At 55.7% G+C, this 17,189-nt stretch overlaps 1 protein-coding gene across 1 annotated transcript; it reads left to right on the top strand.

Annotated features, from left to right (window-relative positions):
- Positions 1-1,340: 1,340 nt before the first annotated feature.
- Positions 1,341-16,433, top strand: Vegfa (vascular endothelial growth factor A; the record flags this gene model as incomplete). The annotated part of the gene is made up of 8 exons (XM_055614635.1): positions 1,341-2,189; positions 5,073-5,121; positions 7,990-8,186; positions 8,985-9,061; positions 9,416-9,445; positions 11,067-11,138; positions 12,262-12,393; positions 14,500-16,433. Coding segments are annotated over 8 exons (1,428 nt in total), but the record flags the coding sequence as incomplete, so codon positions are not given.
- Between the last annotated feature and the right edge of the window lie 756 nt (positions 16,434-17,189).

The following is a 17,189-nucleotide window of genomic DNA, read 5'->3' as shown; positions in this document are numbered from 1 at the left end:
ATCACCATGCCAGCCTGGCTTGCTTCCGCCCCATCGGTCCCCTGGCCTCAGTTCCCTGGCGACATCTGGGGATGTGTGTGATCAGGAGGAACAGGGGCCTCTGTCGGGCCAGCTGCCTCTCCGTTAGGGTTCTGCCAGACTCCGCGGTGCATACGTGGGCTTCAGCAGGTCCTCTCCGTGCGGCCACTGACTAACTGCAGAACTGCTCAGCTTCCCATCCTCAGGGCTACAAATTCCGTGCCAAATTCTCTCCAGCGAAGCCTCCCTGGAAACTTCCCAGAGGATCCCATTCGCCCTAGCTCATCAGGGCTCTAGCTCCTGATGTCTGCAGATAGAGGCTCAGATGAGCAAATTCCCCCGTATATAATTCTGCTTCGGAGGTCCACTACGCAACTGTTTAGGGGGGATGTCCGAAACATGTAACTACTTGGGAGGTCAAAGAATGCCAGGCTCAAGAGTCACCCTCTCACCCTCTTCCCAAGACCGGTGCTCGTCTGAGCCAGAGTTGGGATGCGCACAATATAGTCGCTAGGGGGCGCTCGGCCATCACGAGGAGATCGTGAACTTGGGCGAGCTGAGTCTGCGTGAGGGAGGACGCGTGTGTCAGTGTGAGTGCGTGCGTGCAAGTGTCTGTGTGTAGTGTGTATGTGAGGTGGGGGAGAAGGCCAGGGGTCACTCGGGATTCCAATAAATCTGTGTCCCTCTCCCCATATGTTACTGCCAGCTCTGCGCCCCCCCCCCCCCCCCCACCTTCTCCAATATTCCCAGGAAAAGAAATTGCTCCCAGACTGTCCGCACATAACCTCACTCTCTTGTTTCTCCTGATTCCCAACACCCTGGGATTCCCAAGGCGTCCCTGGACCCAGACTGAAGGGGTGCACAGATAGTTTTCAGGATGTGAGCCGTGGTGGGGGTTTCGGCTTTCTATTTCGCCGTGGTGGCCTAGGGGATCCTGGAAGGCGGTGCCTGGCCCGGCCTGGCTTCGCCCCCAGGGCGGGTCTGGGGCGGGTCCTTTGGGGGCGGGGCCAAAGTCCCTTTTTTTTTCCACCGCTGTTAGCGGTGAGAAGCGCAGAGGCTTGGGGCAACCGAGCTGCCGCGAGGCCGCGGTGCTGGGGGCGAGCCGAGCGGCGGCAGCGGAGCTCTGTCGCGAGACGCAGCGACAAGAGGCAGACTATTCAGCGGGCTCACCAGCCAGGGAGTCTCTGCTCTGGGATTTGATAATTCAAACCTCTTTTTTTAATCTTTTCCTTGCCTTAAGCGGTTTTCTAAAAGTGTATTGTTTTACGCTTTAATTTATTATTATTATTATTATTTTTGCTTCGTACTTCCCCTCTTAAATCTTGCCAACGGTTCGGAGAGGTTGCGCCTTCACTCCCTCAAATCACTTCGGATTTTGGAAATCAGCAAAGGAAAGAGGTAGCAAGAGCTCCAGAGAGAAGTCGAGGAAGAGAGACCGGTCAGAGAGAGCGCGCTGGCGAGCAAGCGGAGAGAGGGACAGGGGCAAAGTGACTGACCTGCTTTTGGGGGTGACCGCCAGAGCGCGGCGTGAGCCCTCCCCCTTGGGATCTTGCATCGGACCAGTGGCGCTGACGGACAGACAGACAGACACCGCCCCCAGCCCCAGCGCCCACCTCCTCGCCGGCGGGCTGCCGACCGTGGACGCGGCGGCGAGCCGCGAGCAGGAGCCGAAGCCCGCGCCCGGAGGCGGGGTGGAGGGGGTCGGGGCTCGCGGGATTGCACTGAAACTTTTCGTCCAACTTCTGGGCTCTTCTCGCTCCGGAGCAGCCGTGGTCCGTGCCAGAGGAGGCAAACCGATCGGAGCTGGGAGAAGTGTTAGCTCGGGCCTGGAGAAGCCGGAGCCCGAGAAGAGAGAGGAGGAAGAGGAGGAAGAAGAGAGGGGGCCGCAGTGGGCGCTCGGCTCGCAGGAGCCGGGCTCATGGACGGGTGAGGCGGCCGTGTGCGCAGACAGTGCTCCAGCCGCGCGCGCGCCCCAGGCCCCGACCCGGGCCTCGGTTCCAGGAGGGAGAGGAGCCCGCCAAGGCGCGCAAGAGAGCGGGCTGCCTCGCAGTCCGAGCCGGAGAGGGAGCGCGAGCCGCGCCGGCCCCGGACGGGCCTCTGAAACCATGAACTTTCTGCTCTCCTGGGTGCACTGGACCCTGGCTTTACTGCTGTACCTCCACCATGCCAAGGTAAGCGGTCGTACCCGACTGCTGTCGCCCGGCCGTGGCGAGCGCCTCTCCGGCTTGGGGGACGTGCGTGCGTGCGTGCGAGCGCGCGCGTGGGGGGCTTCGTGCCCCACGCGGGTCCTTGGGCACCGGGCGCGAGGCGTCCCCCCTCTGTCGTCGTTACGTGGAGGGGGAGGGGGGTGCGCGCTAGGTGGGAGGGCGCCAGGATCGTCTCGCCGCCCACGCGGGCCCTGCCCACCCACCAGAGTCACCGCACGTACGATCTGGGCCGAGCAGCGGAGGGCGGGAGCCAGAGGAGGAGGCTGAGGGGGCTGGGCTTGCGCCGCGGCTGGCGGCAGAAGTTTGCTCCGGGTCGCGGGTCCCGGGAGTACTGGAAGTCCGGGCGACGGGGGCGGGAGTCCGGAGCCCAGCGGGCATGCCTAGGGGGTGCTCGGACCTTGGACCGGGGGAGGGCAGAGATCGTGAAGGGGGCAGGGCACGGGCGACCGAGGGGGTCTTTGCTGTCACTGCCGTTCGGGTCTCTTCGGCCCTTGCAGTGAGTTTGGGAAAACTTTTTTTAGGATTGATTGCTGCGGGGACCCTCTCCTACCCTTCCAGCTTGTTGGGCCACCTGCGCCGCGCCACCCCCTCCCGTCCCCGCTCGCGTCCCGCGCGGTGCCCGCCCTCCCCCGCCCGGCCGGGTGCGCGCGGCGCAGAGCCGATTACATCAGCCCGGGCCTGGCCGGCCTCGTGTTCCCGGAGCCGCGGCTGCCGGAGCCCGGAGACCCGGGCGACGAGCGGCGCCCCTCCCCCCACCGGCCCTCCGCGAGGAAGGTGACCTCTGGAGGTATCCCCAGCTCCGGGACCCGGAGAAACTCCCATACCCCTTTACGCCCGTTCCCAACTTCTACCCATGCCTTGCGCTAGGAAGAATTTCCCGACGCCCCTTCCCTCCCGCCCCCGCCCCCTTTTTCCCCATTTCCTGCTTGATGTGTAGAGAAGCCCTTCCCATCCTTTTATATTTTCCTTTTCTTTGCGAAGACTCTTCGGACCTTTCCTGGGCCCCGGGTCCAGGAAAAGGACCGTGACTGTCAGGCCTAGGGGTGCTGGGGGCCCACCCACCCTTGGGTTCTGCGTGGAAACGCTAACCTAAGTTTTGAGTTGCTGAAGGTGTGCTTCCCCAGCAGCTCTGGGGAGCTGTGTTTCAGCTTTTTTTGGGGAGGGGGGTTGTCAGCGAAGGGTAAACTGATATCACCCACTTTCCCCTTTTTAGAAAGATGGTTTGATATTTGCTACGGCAGGGGGGGGGGCGTGGGACCAGCTCTTCCCACCCCTTTGGTAGGACCCCCCTGTCAGTATCAAACCCCATACCCAGACAGCAGGTGGTTTAACTTCGAACTTGCCCACCCAACTTGCCTATTAAGGGATCCCTTTATGCTCTTTCCCATTAATCCTCAGCTAGAGAGCTGCTTGGAGAGGAGGCAGAAGGAAGGAGATGAGCAGGGGTCCCTGCCACCATCCAGAGCTCCTCAGACCCTGGCACAAAGGCCTTGGTTTTGGGCCTCCATGTGGGGAGGAGGGGCAGGAGTGCCTGGCCACAGTGTGACCTTCAGAGGCCCCCAGAGAAGGACACCTGGGCAGTCCCTGCCTAGAACCTCCCCATCTGGGAGGGGGTTCAAAGTTTCTGTTCCCTTTCTCCATTGGGGTTTAGCTTGAGAACTAAGGGAGAATGCCATGGGAGTATTGAGGGGGTAGTTGAGGGCCTGTGGGTACAGAGCCTACCTGTGGCAGTTGCAATCGGAGGCCCTGAGAAGGGCCACCTCTGACCTTGGCCCAGATGGCAAGGCTGAGAGCCCTGAGCGGACTGCTTTTAGGTGGAGAAAGAGAAAGACAGACCAAGGCTAGGTGGGAAGCCTTCTCAGGGCAGTTGGAGGTCCGGGTTGGTGCAAAGCAGGTGGCTGTGGAGTTGGTGAGAGCAGGAACCCTGGGGAAGGCCTGGAAGCCTTTGCCTGCTTGCTACTGTCAGGTCCACATGGCTTTCTTGGTGACCTTCACAGCTTCTGGGGAGGGAGGGAAGGAGCTGGGGGGAATGAAGAGGGTTGGGGGTGGCTCAGGCTCAGGGTGGAGCAGGGGACCCCTTGGGGGCTGGGCAGAACTGAGGGGAGGCTACATTTGAGCAAAGTGCCCTGTCCAGGTGAGAGGCTTGGGGATGTGGTGGGATCGGAGCCTAGCAAGGCCCTAGGCAGACTGGGGTGAGAGGAAACTGTCATTCTCCCTTCCTTAGGGCCTTCCTCCCAGCGTTTCAGCCCTTGAGCAACCTGTGGGTAGGCTGACTGTTCCTGAGGCCTGGGAAGAGTTTGGGTGGGGGAGGGTAGTTGGTGCCCTTCGGTCCCCTGCACCCCCTCCCTCTTCAACACCAGCTCACCCTGGTATTTGTCATGTCAGCAGGAGAAGGTCACCATGCTGTTTTTCTCGCCCCCAGTCCTACCTTCCTGCCCCAGTCCAAATTTGTCCTCCTATTTGACCTTAATACTTACCCATGGCTTTGGACCAGGGAATCAGGGTTAGAGAGAAAAAAGGAAAGGGCAAGAGCGGGAAGGTGCTAAGGGCCTGGACAGCACAGGATTCTTGTATTGTCCTCCTACCCTGTGAGCTCCCCGGCACCTGGCTGGTCTTTAACTTCTGTGGGTTCAGAACTGAAGCACTCCCAGATAATGGGGACACCCTGGACCTGCAGGGACCCCTTCCTGTTCCCTGCTGGACTCAGAAGCCTTGGAGGAGCTGGGGTTTGTGAGGGTGTGTTGGGAGAGAGGCCAGAGGAGATCAAGGGATTCAGTGGCAGGCCTTTGCACTCCTGTGGCTGCCTCTGCCCCTGCCAATGCTCTTTACGCTTTGTTTTGTCCTCAGTGGTCCCAGGCTGCACCCACGACAGAAGGAGAGCAGAAAGCCCAAGAAGGTGAGTCCCTATGCTCTTGGATGATGTCCTCCTTGTCTGGGGTGTGTGTGTACAGGGGTAAGCCCCGTTCTTCCTTTTCAGACCTGGGGGCCTCGCAGGACTGTGAGGATCAAGATTTGCATGGGAACTGTGTGAGCTTAGCCCTGTGTTTCTTGGTGTCCTCTGTTCGGCGTCCTGCTAAAAACAGGACTTGTTGCTTTTTCTAACAGCTTTTCTGGTGAAATTTTATCTGGAAAGGTTGCCGTGAGCACAGACGAGGAAGGCAGTGTTCAGGCTTTCCAGATGTGCAGGGAGGTATCTCTCGTACCCGCTTCTCCCAGGGGAGGGTAAATGTTTAGTGCCATTTCCTACTCAGCCGAGGCCCACCCATGGGGGCTGTGACCCTTCCTGTGTGAGCTGGAGATACGAGGCCAGGGGCTGGGGAGTGGGGGCAGGGTAGCAGGCCATCCTAACATGACTTCCAAGCCCTGGGTTTGCATTTCTCTCAAGGGTGGCAGCTTCCACAGACTGCATTTGGGTGCTGTGAACTTCCCTAAAGGACCAGCAGAGGGCCGGCTGTAGCTTTCAGGCGCCCCGCCCCCTGCCCAACCCCGAGTCCGCCTGCCTTTTGTTCCAGTGTGGTTTGGAGTACTGGGTTCCTCCCATTTCTCTGGGGACGCCCTGGCTCTCCCCAGCACTGAGTGTGGCCTCTGCTCCAGCCGGATGCCACTCCTCCAGTGTCCTTCCTCTGAGTAGGGAAGGCCCTGGGGTCTTCCTCCTAGCTAGTTTCCCTGACCCAAATCCAGTGCGGCTGCTGGAGCCAGCCAAGGAAGGCTGGTGATGTCCAGCCGGTTTTGCCTCCTCCCCCGGGAGCCCTTTCTCTGGCCCAGGGCCTGGCTTTCTGCCACTCCTGGCCCCGGCCACTGACAGGCCCCCACTTCCAAAGTGCTACCCACCCCCTTCTGCTTCCTAGTGGGCTCTGTGGTCTGGGAGAGGCAAGACAAACGGTCTTTGTCTGATGGAGAAGAGGTTGTCTGCCATAAATAAGGAAAACCACGAAAGCCTGATGCTGGAGTGTATGTGTGCACACGCCCCAAGCAGCAGGACAGCTTTCCTTGGGGGCAGGGGCCAGGTCCCCATGGGTACCAGCCAAGGCACTTCACCTCCTGTGCACCTTGGGGATTCCGAGAAGTTTTTGGAAAGAATTCTCATCCCAGGTCTTTTTACCTTTAGCTCCCCATCCCCATTCATTGCTCAGGTCACACCTTCCTGTGTGTGGCTGCTAACTAGTCTGGACCACCTTTGTCCCAGCCAAGATGAAAGGTTAGTTTAAAAAAAAAAAAATTCTGGGTTAGTCATCTTCAATATAGACTTGCCTTGAAAAGAATTTTTCAGATCTGATCTCATGGGCTTTTTTTTTTTGGCCGTGTTTTATATTAACTCTTTGGAGGTAGACAAGAATTCAGTGCTTGTTTGTCCAGATAGAAAAGAGAGCCCTTGAGCGGGGCAGTGGAGTGGCGGTTTACATGATCCTCACTCCTTTTCCTGTCTGACCTCTGTGGCCACCGGTCCACCTTTTCCTCGATGCCTCAGTTTCTCCCCAGCTACCCTATCATATACCCGAGTCCCATCTTCTTTACCTTTCTTGGGGGGGGGGGGTTGGTGAAGAGTAAAAGGAGGTTTGGCTGTGGCCCCAGGTTGGGAGGAGGGGTGTGTAGTCTCTGGAGCGTGCACTTAAAATGCCTTGGTGACATTCCAAACTTTGTCACCTGGAATGAGAAAAGAAGAGTTGTTTTCAGGGCTAGCAAAGAAAGACAGAGCTCCACCTTCCTGCTCACTTAAGTGTCTTTAGAGGTCAGGCCAACCTGCTGCTGCAGATAGCCAGTGGGAGGCCCAGAGACCGGAGGGGCAGGCCCAAGGTCACAGTAACTGCCAGCAGAGCCTAGGCCCCTGTGTGGGCTTCTGTCCCTTTTCTCACTTCAGGGACAGGCTTCTGTGGGGTAGCCTTAGAGGTGTGACCAGAAGTGGCAGGATGAGCCACCATTTGATATCTCAAAGAGGTTCCGTGCTCTCTAGTGCCCGGCCGTTGGCCCTGAATTACCCCTTCCTTCTCCCATGTACTTCAGACTCTGCCTGGGAAATTGTCTCTTCCCTGTCTTCCTACAGGTCAGGTTCTAGAAACGCTTTGTACGGCGGCAGCTCTCGTTTTTTCCATGATGCAAACAGTTTGCTCTCTAGGGCGGGGTTCTTAGTTCTGGCAGACCTTTGCCGTGTGCCTGCCCACTGCCACCTGCTGATTTGTCTTCAGCTGAAGTCTGGGGAGGGGGAACTGGCAGGTACCTCCTGAAGCCTCTATGCTTGTGCACGATATAGGTGTTGGAAGGCTTTGATGTCACAGCCCGTTCTAACTGCTTCTTACCAGCAGTGTGGTCTTTGAGGACAAATTACAGAGTTTCTCTGAGCCTCTCAGTCTTCATTTATAAAATGGGGGCCCCGGTAGTACTTAGTGCTACCGTGGGGAAGAGTGTGTCAATACTCAGCTGTCCCTGGTGTCCAGTTTGTGCTTGGTGAGTGGCTGTTGGCCCGGTTGGCATTATGGCCGTAGCTATGAGAGGAAAGTGGGAAACAAGCGTACCCATGCTCAGGCCGTCCTCTGGTGTCACAGTTGGTATGAACGTACTGTTACAATGAGGAAGAGAGTCGGAGGTGGCAGGACACCTCCCCTGGACCTGGACCTATAAAGGAGGGAGGAGCTTCAGTTGGATTTTTCAGAAGAGCTTACCGGATACGGGAGCTGTAAGGAGCGGTCTTACAAACCTCGTTGGAGGTAGAGGCTGGTCACCTTTTTTGTGTCCACCACCCGGCTCACGTGTCACCCCTCCCACACAGTGGTGAAATTCATGGACGTCTACCAGCGCAGCTATTGCCGTCCAATCGAGACCCTGGTGGACATCTTCCAGGAGTACCCCGACGAGATAGAGTACATCTTCAAGCCGTCCTGTGTGCCCCTCATGCGCTGTGGGGGCTGCTGCAATGATGAGGCCCTGGAGTGTGTACCCACCTCAGAGAGCAACATCACCATGCAGGTGGGCCCCTGTGGCGTAGGGGACGGGGGATCCAGGCGGGCAGGGGCGTACAGGGAGGGGCACTAGAAGGTTGTCTGGGCCTCTGCCTGGGAAACTTGCTAGGAGGAGCTCAATTGGGGTTAGGGGTGAGGAGATGAGGTCGGGGTTCTTTTCCACCTTGGGGAAGAAGATGTCTGCCCGGCCTGCTTCCCAGCCGAAGTTCTCTGCGATTTGATCGTCTCCTCTGCCTTGATGACCTTTGCTCCCTGGGTTCAACAGGGGTCTGCTGCCCACAATGAGGCTCTTTCTCCTTGGGAGAGCCCAGAGGCTTTCCCCACTTGAGGGTTCTGTTTGGGAAGCTGGATGAGACTGGTCTATACAGAGTTCAAAGCCAGTCTTGGGGTGCTACCTAGCGATGGGTGGATCTGGGCCCAGACGGGGTGGAGAGTGGGAGGGAGCTCAGCAACATGGGGTGGGTAGCACTTAGGAAGCTTTTAGGGGTCAAGGTGAAGCTTGGGAGGGGATAAAGGAAGGGAAGGGATGGGATGGTGAGAATCCAGGACCTGAATTCCCAGCCTGGCCAACCCTTGCAGCCATGCCTGCTCTTGAGAAGAGCAGGCACTCTTTAAGGCCAGCAGGGTTGGGGGAGTTGGGGTGACCCAAGGCTCTTTTCTGTTAGAGCCCTGGTCTCCCTACCTCCACCACCTGTCCCTGCTCAATAGAACCCCTGGGTGCTGAATGGCAGGAGCCCCGGGGTGTCCCATAGGGGTATGGCTGGCTGGGTCACTAACCTCTGTGCTCCGCTCCTTCCCTCTACAGATCATGCGGATCAAACCTCACCAAAGCCAGCACATAGGAGAGATGAGCTTCCTCCAGCACAGCAGATGCGAATGCAGGTGAGGCCAGAGCTCCGCACTCACGTAGCACACAGCCTGCTCCAAAAGCTGAGTCCGAGCTGAGTCCGGCACACTTGTCAGCCCAGGTCCTCCTTGCAACTAACTGTGCGACCTTGGGCGTTTGACCTCAGTGTGTTGCGGCTGGTTCCTCACCTCTAGAAAATGGGCACAACAATTCGGTGTAGACCCCCCCCACACACACACAACATTATGGGGATCGACTTTGTTATTCTGCAAAAAGATATAGGGTGGCATTGCTAAATCATAGACGTCATGTTCAGTTTTTACTGTGTTGTCGATGTCGTCATCTTTAATTCCTGTGTCTCTTTCCCCCCCTTTCTCTACCCATTGCAGACCAAAGAAAGATAGAACAAAACCAGAAAAGTAAGTGAGCACATGCTGAACACTCCTTTCCCGTTGTCTTTGTTTGGGGCTGTCAGCTTCCTCTCTTTGGGTGCTTTCAGTGGGTTGGGGCATTGTGTGGGAGGGATACTGTGACAGCAGTGGGATGGAGCCAGCTTCAGGCTTCCGGCTCTAGGATGATGAAGAAATCCAACCTGGAGTCTGCTGTTTCTTCCCCTGAAGAAGACGCTGCTCTCTGGGGCTCAGGTTCCTCCTGGCCAGAGCTCACCAATTTGGTGGAGGGTGCTGGGGACACTTGCACCCACAGCAGAGTGAGGGAGAAGGGGTGGGTGCCAGAGGGCAGTTTTTGTGTATCAGGGGATGTGGCCTTGGCCTTGTTCGGTGGTGACTGTGGCCGTGCAGGTTTCTTCGGTCCCAGGAGATTTCTTGGTGTGTATATGCCTTCCGCAGGCTTCCTGTTGTTTGTTGCGGAAGGTCAGTTCAGGATGGGGGGAATGGCAGACATTGCTGGGAGAAATGAAGTTGCAGGGAGGGAGCGACTGAGAGAGAGCACCCATGCCCTCTTCCCTTCCCCCACACCTTTCTGTCCACCCTACTGCCTAGGGGATGTGAAGTCCTCCTGCTTCTCCCTAAGTCCCCAGATTCTGGGACAACTGTATCTGCCAGAGCGATGGAGCTCTGTGCGGAGAGCTTTCTCCTTCCAGCCTTCCCGAGCTTTCTCTCAAGCAGGACAGACCGGCCCCCTCCCCAGGTCCCTTCCTCCCATCTCTCTTTCCCTATGGTAGACAGGCTGCCTTGTCTTATCTGAGACCTGGCAGGCCTAGAGAGTGCTGGTTCCCTGGAGGGTGGCGGGCTGTAGCCTGCTCTCTCAGCTGTTCTTCAGATGTCTGTTTTGCCCACAGGGAGAGTGGTAGGGCTCGCCTGAGCTCGGAGGAGAGTCTAGTGGCAGGCTGTGACAGGCTGAAGAGAAGACTCTCTGCTGAGTCCCCTGGCCCCCCTAATCACACACCCAGGCTGTGCTGTCCCTCTTACCCCCCTGGACCCACCATCAGTGTTGGGCTCTGAGGACCATTAGGCCCCAACTCCCATCCCAGATGACTGTTGGGCAGCTGGTGCCCGTGTCCTGCCCTGGCTTTTACTCCACCTCTCAAGTAACTGCTCCTTCTCACCAAGGATATTGTGAGGCAGGACCTCCAGAGGAACTCCTGGTACCACCCTTGGCAACGAAGGCAGAAGTTTCTGTCTTTGAAGCGCAGCCCACACTCCTAACCCTTTCCCCTTCAAGCTATCGCCTCCTGACCTTAATGGTCTAACTGTACTTCCTGGCTAAAGAGCTTGACCTTATGGCTCTGCACCCTGCCTGGGACCAGGAGCCCCATGAGCCTAGAAGCTGTGCTTTTCCCAGTCTCTGCTGCCCACTCAAAACCTGCCTGTGGCTGGGGTGGCCACTATGTGGGCAAAGTGAGGAGGGGGGTGTGTGCTGGCCCGGCCCACCCATGTCTGAGGTCCTTCCCGGATTCTGCTCCAGGGAGTGGCTAGGGTGGCTTTGGGTCTCCTGCTCTTGCCTCTGTCTTCTTCATCGCTCCCCTCTTCTCTTCCCTCTTGTTCTCTTTCTGTCTGTTTCTGTTTTTATATTTTCCAGAAAATCAGTTCGAGGAAAGGGAAAGGGTCAAAAACGAAAGCGCAAGAAATCCCGGTTTAAGTCCTGGAGCGCGTACGTTGGTGCCGCTGCTGTCTAATTCCTTGGAGCCTTCCTGGCCTCCAGACAATCGCCTGCGGTTCCTCTAACCCTGCCCCCCACTCCCCGCCCCTCAGCTCCCCTCTGGCTCTTGCCCTGCCCTCCTGCTGGCCTCAGTCTCTCTCTCACTCACTCCACTAATGGCACCAATGGGTAGACCTGGTGGTGGCAACGCTGGTCCAGGGTTGGGTTGGGGTGGGTGGAAGGTGAGTAAGTCTGGAGCAGTCGACTGAGGGAGGGGGTCTCTGGCTTGGCTGGGCACCGACTTTCTCTCACCCACTGGGCATTGGTGGCGGGGCCATTGTTGGCATGGGTGCTGGCCATTGGGGCCCTCTCACCCAACTGGTTTCCACTGCTCCGTGCTCCCACACATGTCTGGAGGGTCAGGGTGGTGTGGAAGGCAGATGTGGAATGAGTTGAGGGGTGCGATGGTGGGAAGCGGAGTGTGAAGGTGGAGCTTGAATGGACGAGGCACCTTTGATACCTGGACTTGAGGCTCCAGGAGGGGAAGCCCTTTCTACTCCAGTCCCACTGAAATCACCCATGGAAGTGGCCCATAGGGCGGGCTCCCTCTGGTTACAGCCTGTGGTGGGCTCTGGAGGCTTAGCTGGTGGACAGTGCCGCTGGACTGGCTTGCCTTCTGCTGGCCCTCTCCGTTGGTGGAGGGTCTGGGCAGGGGCCCTTTTTCAGGGAGAAGGTGCCCTGGTGGTCTCATGGGCCACTCATCATTGCTGTTCCCAGTAGGTAAAGAGTCAAGGTGTGTTCTGGGCACAGCAGCAGTTGAGGCCATGAGATAGGCCCATGTCTTCATGGGGCACAGCACTGCCCCTTAGGCAGCCTTCTCCCTGCACTCTGCCCGCCTGTGCCCTCCTCTTTCTATAGGCAGATGTCCTGCCAGCGCTGCGTATCTTTCTGCCACTCTCTCTGTCTTCTGCTAGAGTGCTCGGATCTTTCCAGAACGTGGAAAGGGCCTAGGGGCCGATGAGCTGGGCGGGGGAAGCCGTTGCGGACCTGTTAGGGGGTGTTGCATGGGTTTTTTTTTTCTCTCTCTCTCTGCTGACGCTCTAGCTTAGATGTCTTTCCTTTTGCCTTTTTGCAGTCACTGTGAGCCTTGCTCAGAGCGGAGAAAGCATTTGTTTGTCCAAGATCCGCAGACGTGTAAATGTTCCTGCAAAAACACAGACTCGCGTTGCAAGGCGAGGCAGCTTGAGTTAAACGAACGTACTTGCAGGTTGGTTTCCAGAGGGCGAGCAAGAGAGTCAGAGAGGGGCATCGCAGACATGGGAGAGAGAGAGAGACAGAGAGGGCATGCTTGTGAGGGGCCAGCTACTTGCTCAGCTTCTAGCTGCCTGCGTGCGTTACCACTGCTGCCTTCTCTGCTCCTGAGGCTGTGTGGGGCCTCGGGCTCCAGTCTGGCCTGGCAGGCCTGCTCTGAGAGGGCCCCGGTTGCCTGAGTGGGTAGGCTGCTGTGACTTACTGTGTCGGTGTGGACGCAAGCTGTGTGTTGTGTCCCGCGGTCCTGCTGCTTGTGGAGGCTGTTGGTGCTGATGTTGTTAAGTCTATCTTTGGAGCAAATGCTGAAACCTGAAAGCCCTTCTAGAAATGGAATGATGTCTAACAGTGTTCCCTGGCTGCACCTTTGCCCCCACCCCACCCCTGAGAGCCTGCACAGCTAGACCTCTCCACTCAGTGTATTTTTCCTGGGCTTGGAGCTTTGTCTCCTGTTGTCTGTGTCCCCTTCAGACTATGGCTTCCTGAAGAACAGGCTGCCCCCCCACCCCCAGACCGGGACTCTGTGAGGACAGGCTGTGTCCACCTCAGACTGGGACTTCCTGAGAGTGGGGCTCTGCTGTTGGTTTAGGTTGGGAAACTCTTTCTCTGTACATCTGAGGACAGTAGATAGCTTATCCTGCATTTGTCAGGCCAAGGGTGATGATCCCGAACAGCCCACACATTTCAAAATGCTCTCAGTGTGGTTGCAGGCAAGAGCTTGGCGTGGGCCTGGTTCATAAACCACTGAGATACCCAGGTGTCTGTACTCGTGTCCTTTGTCCGTGGGGACCAAGGAAGCGTCAAGCTCATGAGTGAATATTGTCTATGACCACATTCAGTGGGGGAAGTCAGGAGTACAAGGGCACTTGACTGGGTTGGTCATACCAGTTCATATCCTCATCCGGAGGATGAGCATCACCAGGGAGGAAAAGCTTTCAAGGGATGGCCCACACAGGACCAGCCCTCCCAACACCCACATAGAGCAAGGACTCTTGGTGTGTGCCCCCTTCCCTGCCTGCATTCTTGTGTTTTGTGGGTGCTCAAAAGACATCAGGGACCCGGCCTTGGTGGTTGGTGTGGAGTTGTGCCTGGGAAACACCGAGGCCACTGAGCGTGTTAGCGCTGTGTGGTAGGGACTCTTCCAAAGGGGCTCAGTTCCCCAGAGGGTTTTAAGGAAGATGAAGACCTTGGCATTGTAGAGTTTCTGGAATGAGCTGGAAGCTAATAGAAGTCACCTGACTTCCAGAGACACCCCCCCCCCCCGCCACCCAGTCCAAGACTGACTGGGTCTGGGAATTGTGGGTTCAAGACTGGGTTAGGTCCCGTGTCCTCAGGCTGTCCTCAGAGGCACCTCCTCCATGGGCAGGAGCATGAGGAGAAAGTCCTTGGAGACGCACCTTCTCCCCTTCAATAGGAGGAATAAAGCCACTGAGTTGTTTGTCCTCAGCCCAAGTTAGGCATCAAGAGGTAAAAGACACGTGCCCCCCACCCCTATATCTCGGCCTGCAGCTGCTAGGCAGTTCCAGGTGGAAGCTAAGGCCAAGAGATGTGGGGACCATAGTCATTCTCCTGCCTTCTAGCAGCTCCAGGACACGCTACTTGTCCTCCCTGGGGCAGAAACACACCCCCATGGCAGTCCTCTGTCATTGGCTTAGCTCAAGGTATTTTTGCCATGCCCTGTCTACTCTTCTAAACTCACCCTTAGAGCAAGAACTGAAAACCCTTCTGCAGGGACCCCCTCCCAGCTAACTACTTCTAACCCTGTCACCCATGTGTTGTGGAATGTCACATGGGGGCTGTCCTTTGGTAACTGCTCATTTGTTGCTTTGTGAATATTTCCATGTCTGTCTTGTCTCCCATCGGTCGCCATCTTTAGAAGGCAGGGATGCGTCTCTCTCTCTCTCTCTCCACTGGGACTCTGTCTCACCTGCACCTTTGGGAACTCTGCCCCTGTGGCGCCAGCCTACAGGGACCCAGGGGTTCCCAGGCCTGGGAAGGCTGCTTGCCTCATTTCCAGGCTCCTGTGGCCCTGACCCCCTGCCTGTCTTTGCCATTTTCTCCCCAGATGTGACAAGCCAAGGCGGTGAGCCAGGCTGCAGGAAGGAGCCTCCCTCAGGGTTTCGGGAACCAGACCTCTCACCAGAAAGACCGACTAACCATGTCACCACACCATCATCGTCACAGAACAGTCCTTAATCCAGAAAGCCTGACATGAAGGAAGAGGAGACTCTTCAAGGAGCACTTTGGGTCCGGAGGGCGAGACTCCGGGCGGAAGCATTCCCGGGCGGGTGACCAAGCATGGTCCCTCGTGGAACTGGATTCGTCATTTTCTTTTACTTGCTGCTAAATCACCAAGCCCGGAAGATTAGGGAGTTTTATTTCTGGGATTCCTGTAGACACACCCACCCACATGCACACACACACACACACACACACACACACACACACACACACACACACATATATATATATTATATATATAAATAAATATATATGTTTTATATATAAAATATATATATATTCTTTTTTTAAATTAACTTTGCTAATGTTATTGGTGTCTTCACTGGATGTGTTTGACTGCTGTGGACTTGAGTTGGGAGGAGAATGTCCCTGCTCGGATCCTGACAGGGGAGAGACAATGGGATGAAAGACTCCCAGTGTGGTCTTACGTCCTTCTTAGAGAGGCCAAAGTCCTTTTGCCTGCCAGGGAACACGCAAGGCCAGGGCACGGGGGCACATTGGCTCACTTCCAGAAACTCGACAAACCCATCCCTGGCCCTGAGTCAAGAGGACAGAAAGACGGACGACAGAGAAAGAGACAAAGATGCTGGTTCCAACCAGGAGTTTGGGGAGCCTCAGGACATGGCATGCGCTGTGGATCCCCACTACGTGCTGCAAGCGTACCCTGCCCTCTGGGCACTGCCTGGAAGAATCAGGAACTCGGCCAGCCTTCAGCTCTCTTTTCCACTTCTGAGATGCCCAGGAGGCCTCCCACAGGTGTCCTAGCGAAGAGAAGACATGTTGGTGGAAGAAGAGGCCTGGTGACGGCTCCTCCTCCTGGAAACCCCTCCTTCTCTCTACCCCGCTTCCTGGGTACGGCCCAGGAGGACCTTGTGTGCTCAGACCGTTGAAACCACTAATTCTGTTGGCTGTGTGTGTCAGTGGCGAACCCTCCCCCGTCCTACCCTTTCTCGAGGCACAGAGCGATGGGGCAGGACCCGCAAGCCCCGCACGGAGGCAGAGAAAAGAGAAAGTGTTTTATATACGGTACTTATTTAATAGCCCTTTTTAATTAGAAATTAAAACAGTTAATTTAATTAAAGAGTAGGGTTTTTTCAGTATTCTTGGTTAATATTTAATTTCAACTATTTATGAGATGTATCTCTCGCTCTCTCTTATTTGTACTGTTTTGTGTATTTGTGTGTGTGTGTGTGTGTGTGTGTGTGTGTGTGTGTGTGTGTGAAATCTGTGTTTCCAATCTCTCTCTCCCAGATCGGTGACAGTCACTAGCTTGTCCTGAGAAGATATTTAATTTTGCTAACACTCAGCTCTGCCCTTCCCTTGTCCCCACCACACATTCCTTTGAAATAAGGTTTCAATATACATTTACATACTATATATATATATATTTGGCAATTTGTGTTTGTATATAAATATATATATATATGTTTATGTATATATGTGATTCTGATAAAAATAGACATTGCTATTCTGTTTTTTATATGTAAAAACAAAACAAGAAAAAATAGAGAATTCTACATACTAAATCTCTCTCCTTTTTTAATTTTAATATTTGTTATCATTTATTTATTGGTGCTACTGTTTATCCGTAATAATTGTGGGGGAAAAAGATATTAACATCGAGTCTTTGTCTCTAGTGCAGTTTTCCGAGATATTCCGTAGTACATATTTATTTTTAAACAGCAACAAAGAAATACAGATATATCTTAAAAGAAAAAAAAAGCATTTTGTATTAAAGAATTGAATTCTGATCTCAAAGCTCTCTTTGGTCTCTCCTTCTCTATTGGGTTCTCCTGTCCCGCTTTGCCTCCTCCTTTGGGGTCCGTGGTATTTGTCTTAGGTCTGAGAAAGTGGTCCCCCAGGTGTAGGATACAGGGTGACCCATCCATTCCTGGCTCAGTATGAAGAGTGAGTGCTCTGGGGATGGGGAGAAGGGAGGGGGCTCCTTGGCCAAGGGACCTCTGGGGGCGGGGGACTGTGACCCCAGTGTGTGTTTTACTGCTGTGTGCTAAGTGGAAGAGTCCAATAGAATCGTTGCTCTAAGTGGGACTCACTGTTTTCCCCTGTGCAAGTCTTTCTGTCCTGTCCTAGTCTCAGGCAAGGTGGACCCTGCTTTGATCTTTGGCACAGTGAGGACTGGGCCCAAATCTGCTTCTGGAATCGTACTCCTTCTAATTACAAACAGGGGTGGGTCAACCCTGGGCTGGCTGTTATGGTGCATCCCAGGGTACTCATAGGCCGTGCCACCAGAAAGAGCAGCGGAGGATGACGAAGATTTAGTCCCACAAGTAGGAAAATGTATGGACCTTGCCAGGGGCTTGTAGCATGGGCTCGGGTGATCATGGGACAGGTGATTTCTCATGACACAGCCTGCGGACAGAATCTTGAAGATTGGTTGAAAGGCATGTTAGAGGTGGGAGTTGGGCGGACATTGAACCCTAGACAGAAGGGTTGAGCAAAGGCCGGGAGGTGGTACTCTGGTAGGGAGTGGGGGGTTGGGGCACAAGAGGCCTG

The sequence above is a fragment of the Psammomys obesus genome, unplaced genomic scaffold (assembly GCF_907164565.1).
Source record: "Psammomys obesus unplaced genomic scaffold, mPsaObe1.curated_primary_1811, whole genome shotgun sequence".
Classification (NCBI taxonomy): domain Eukaryota; kingdom Metazoa; phylum Chordata; class Mammalia; order Rodentia; family Muridae; genus Psammomys; species Psammomys obesus.
Note: the sequence above shows the minus strand (reverse complement) of the source record. Positions and strands in the feature narration are given on the sequence as shown.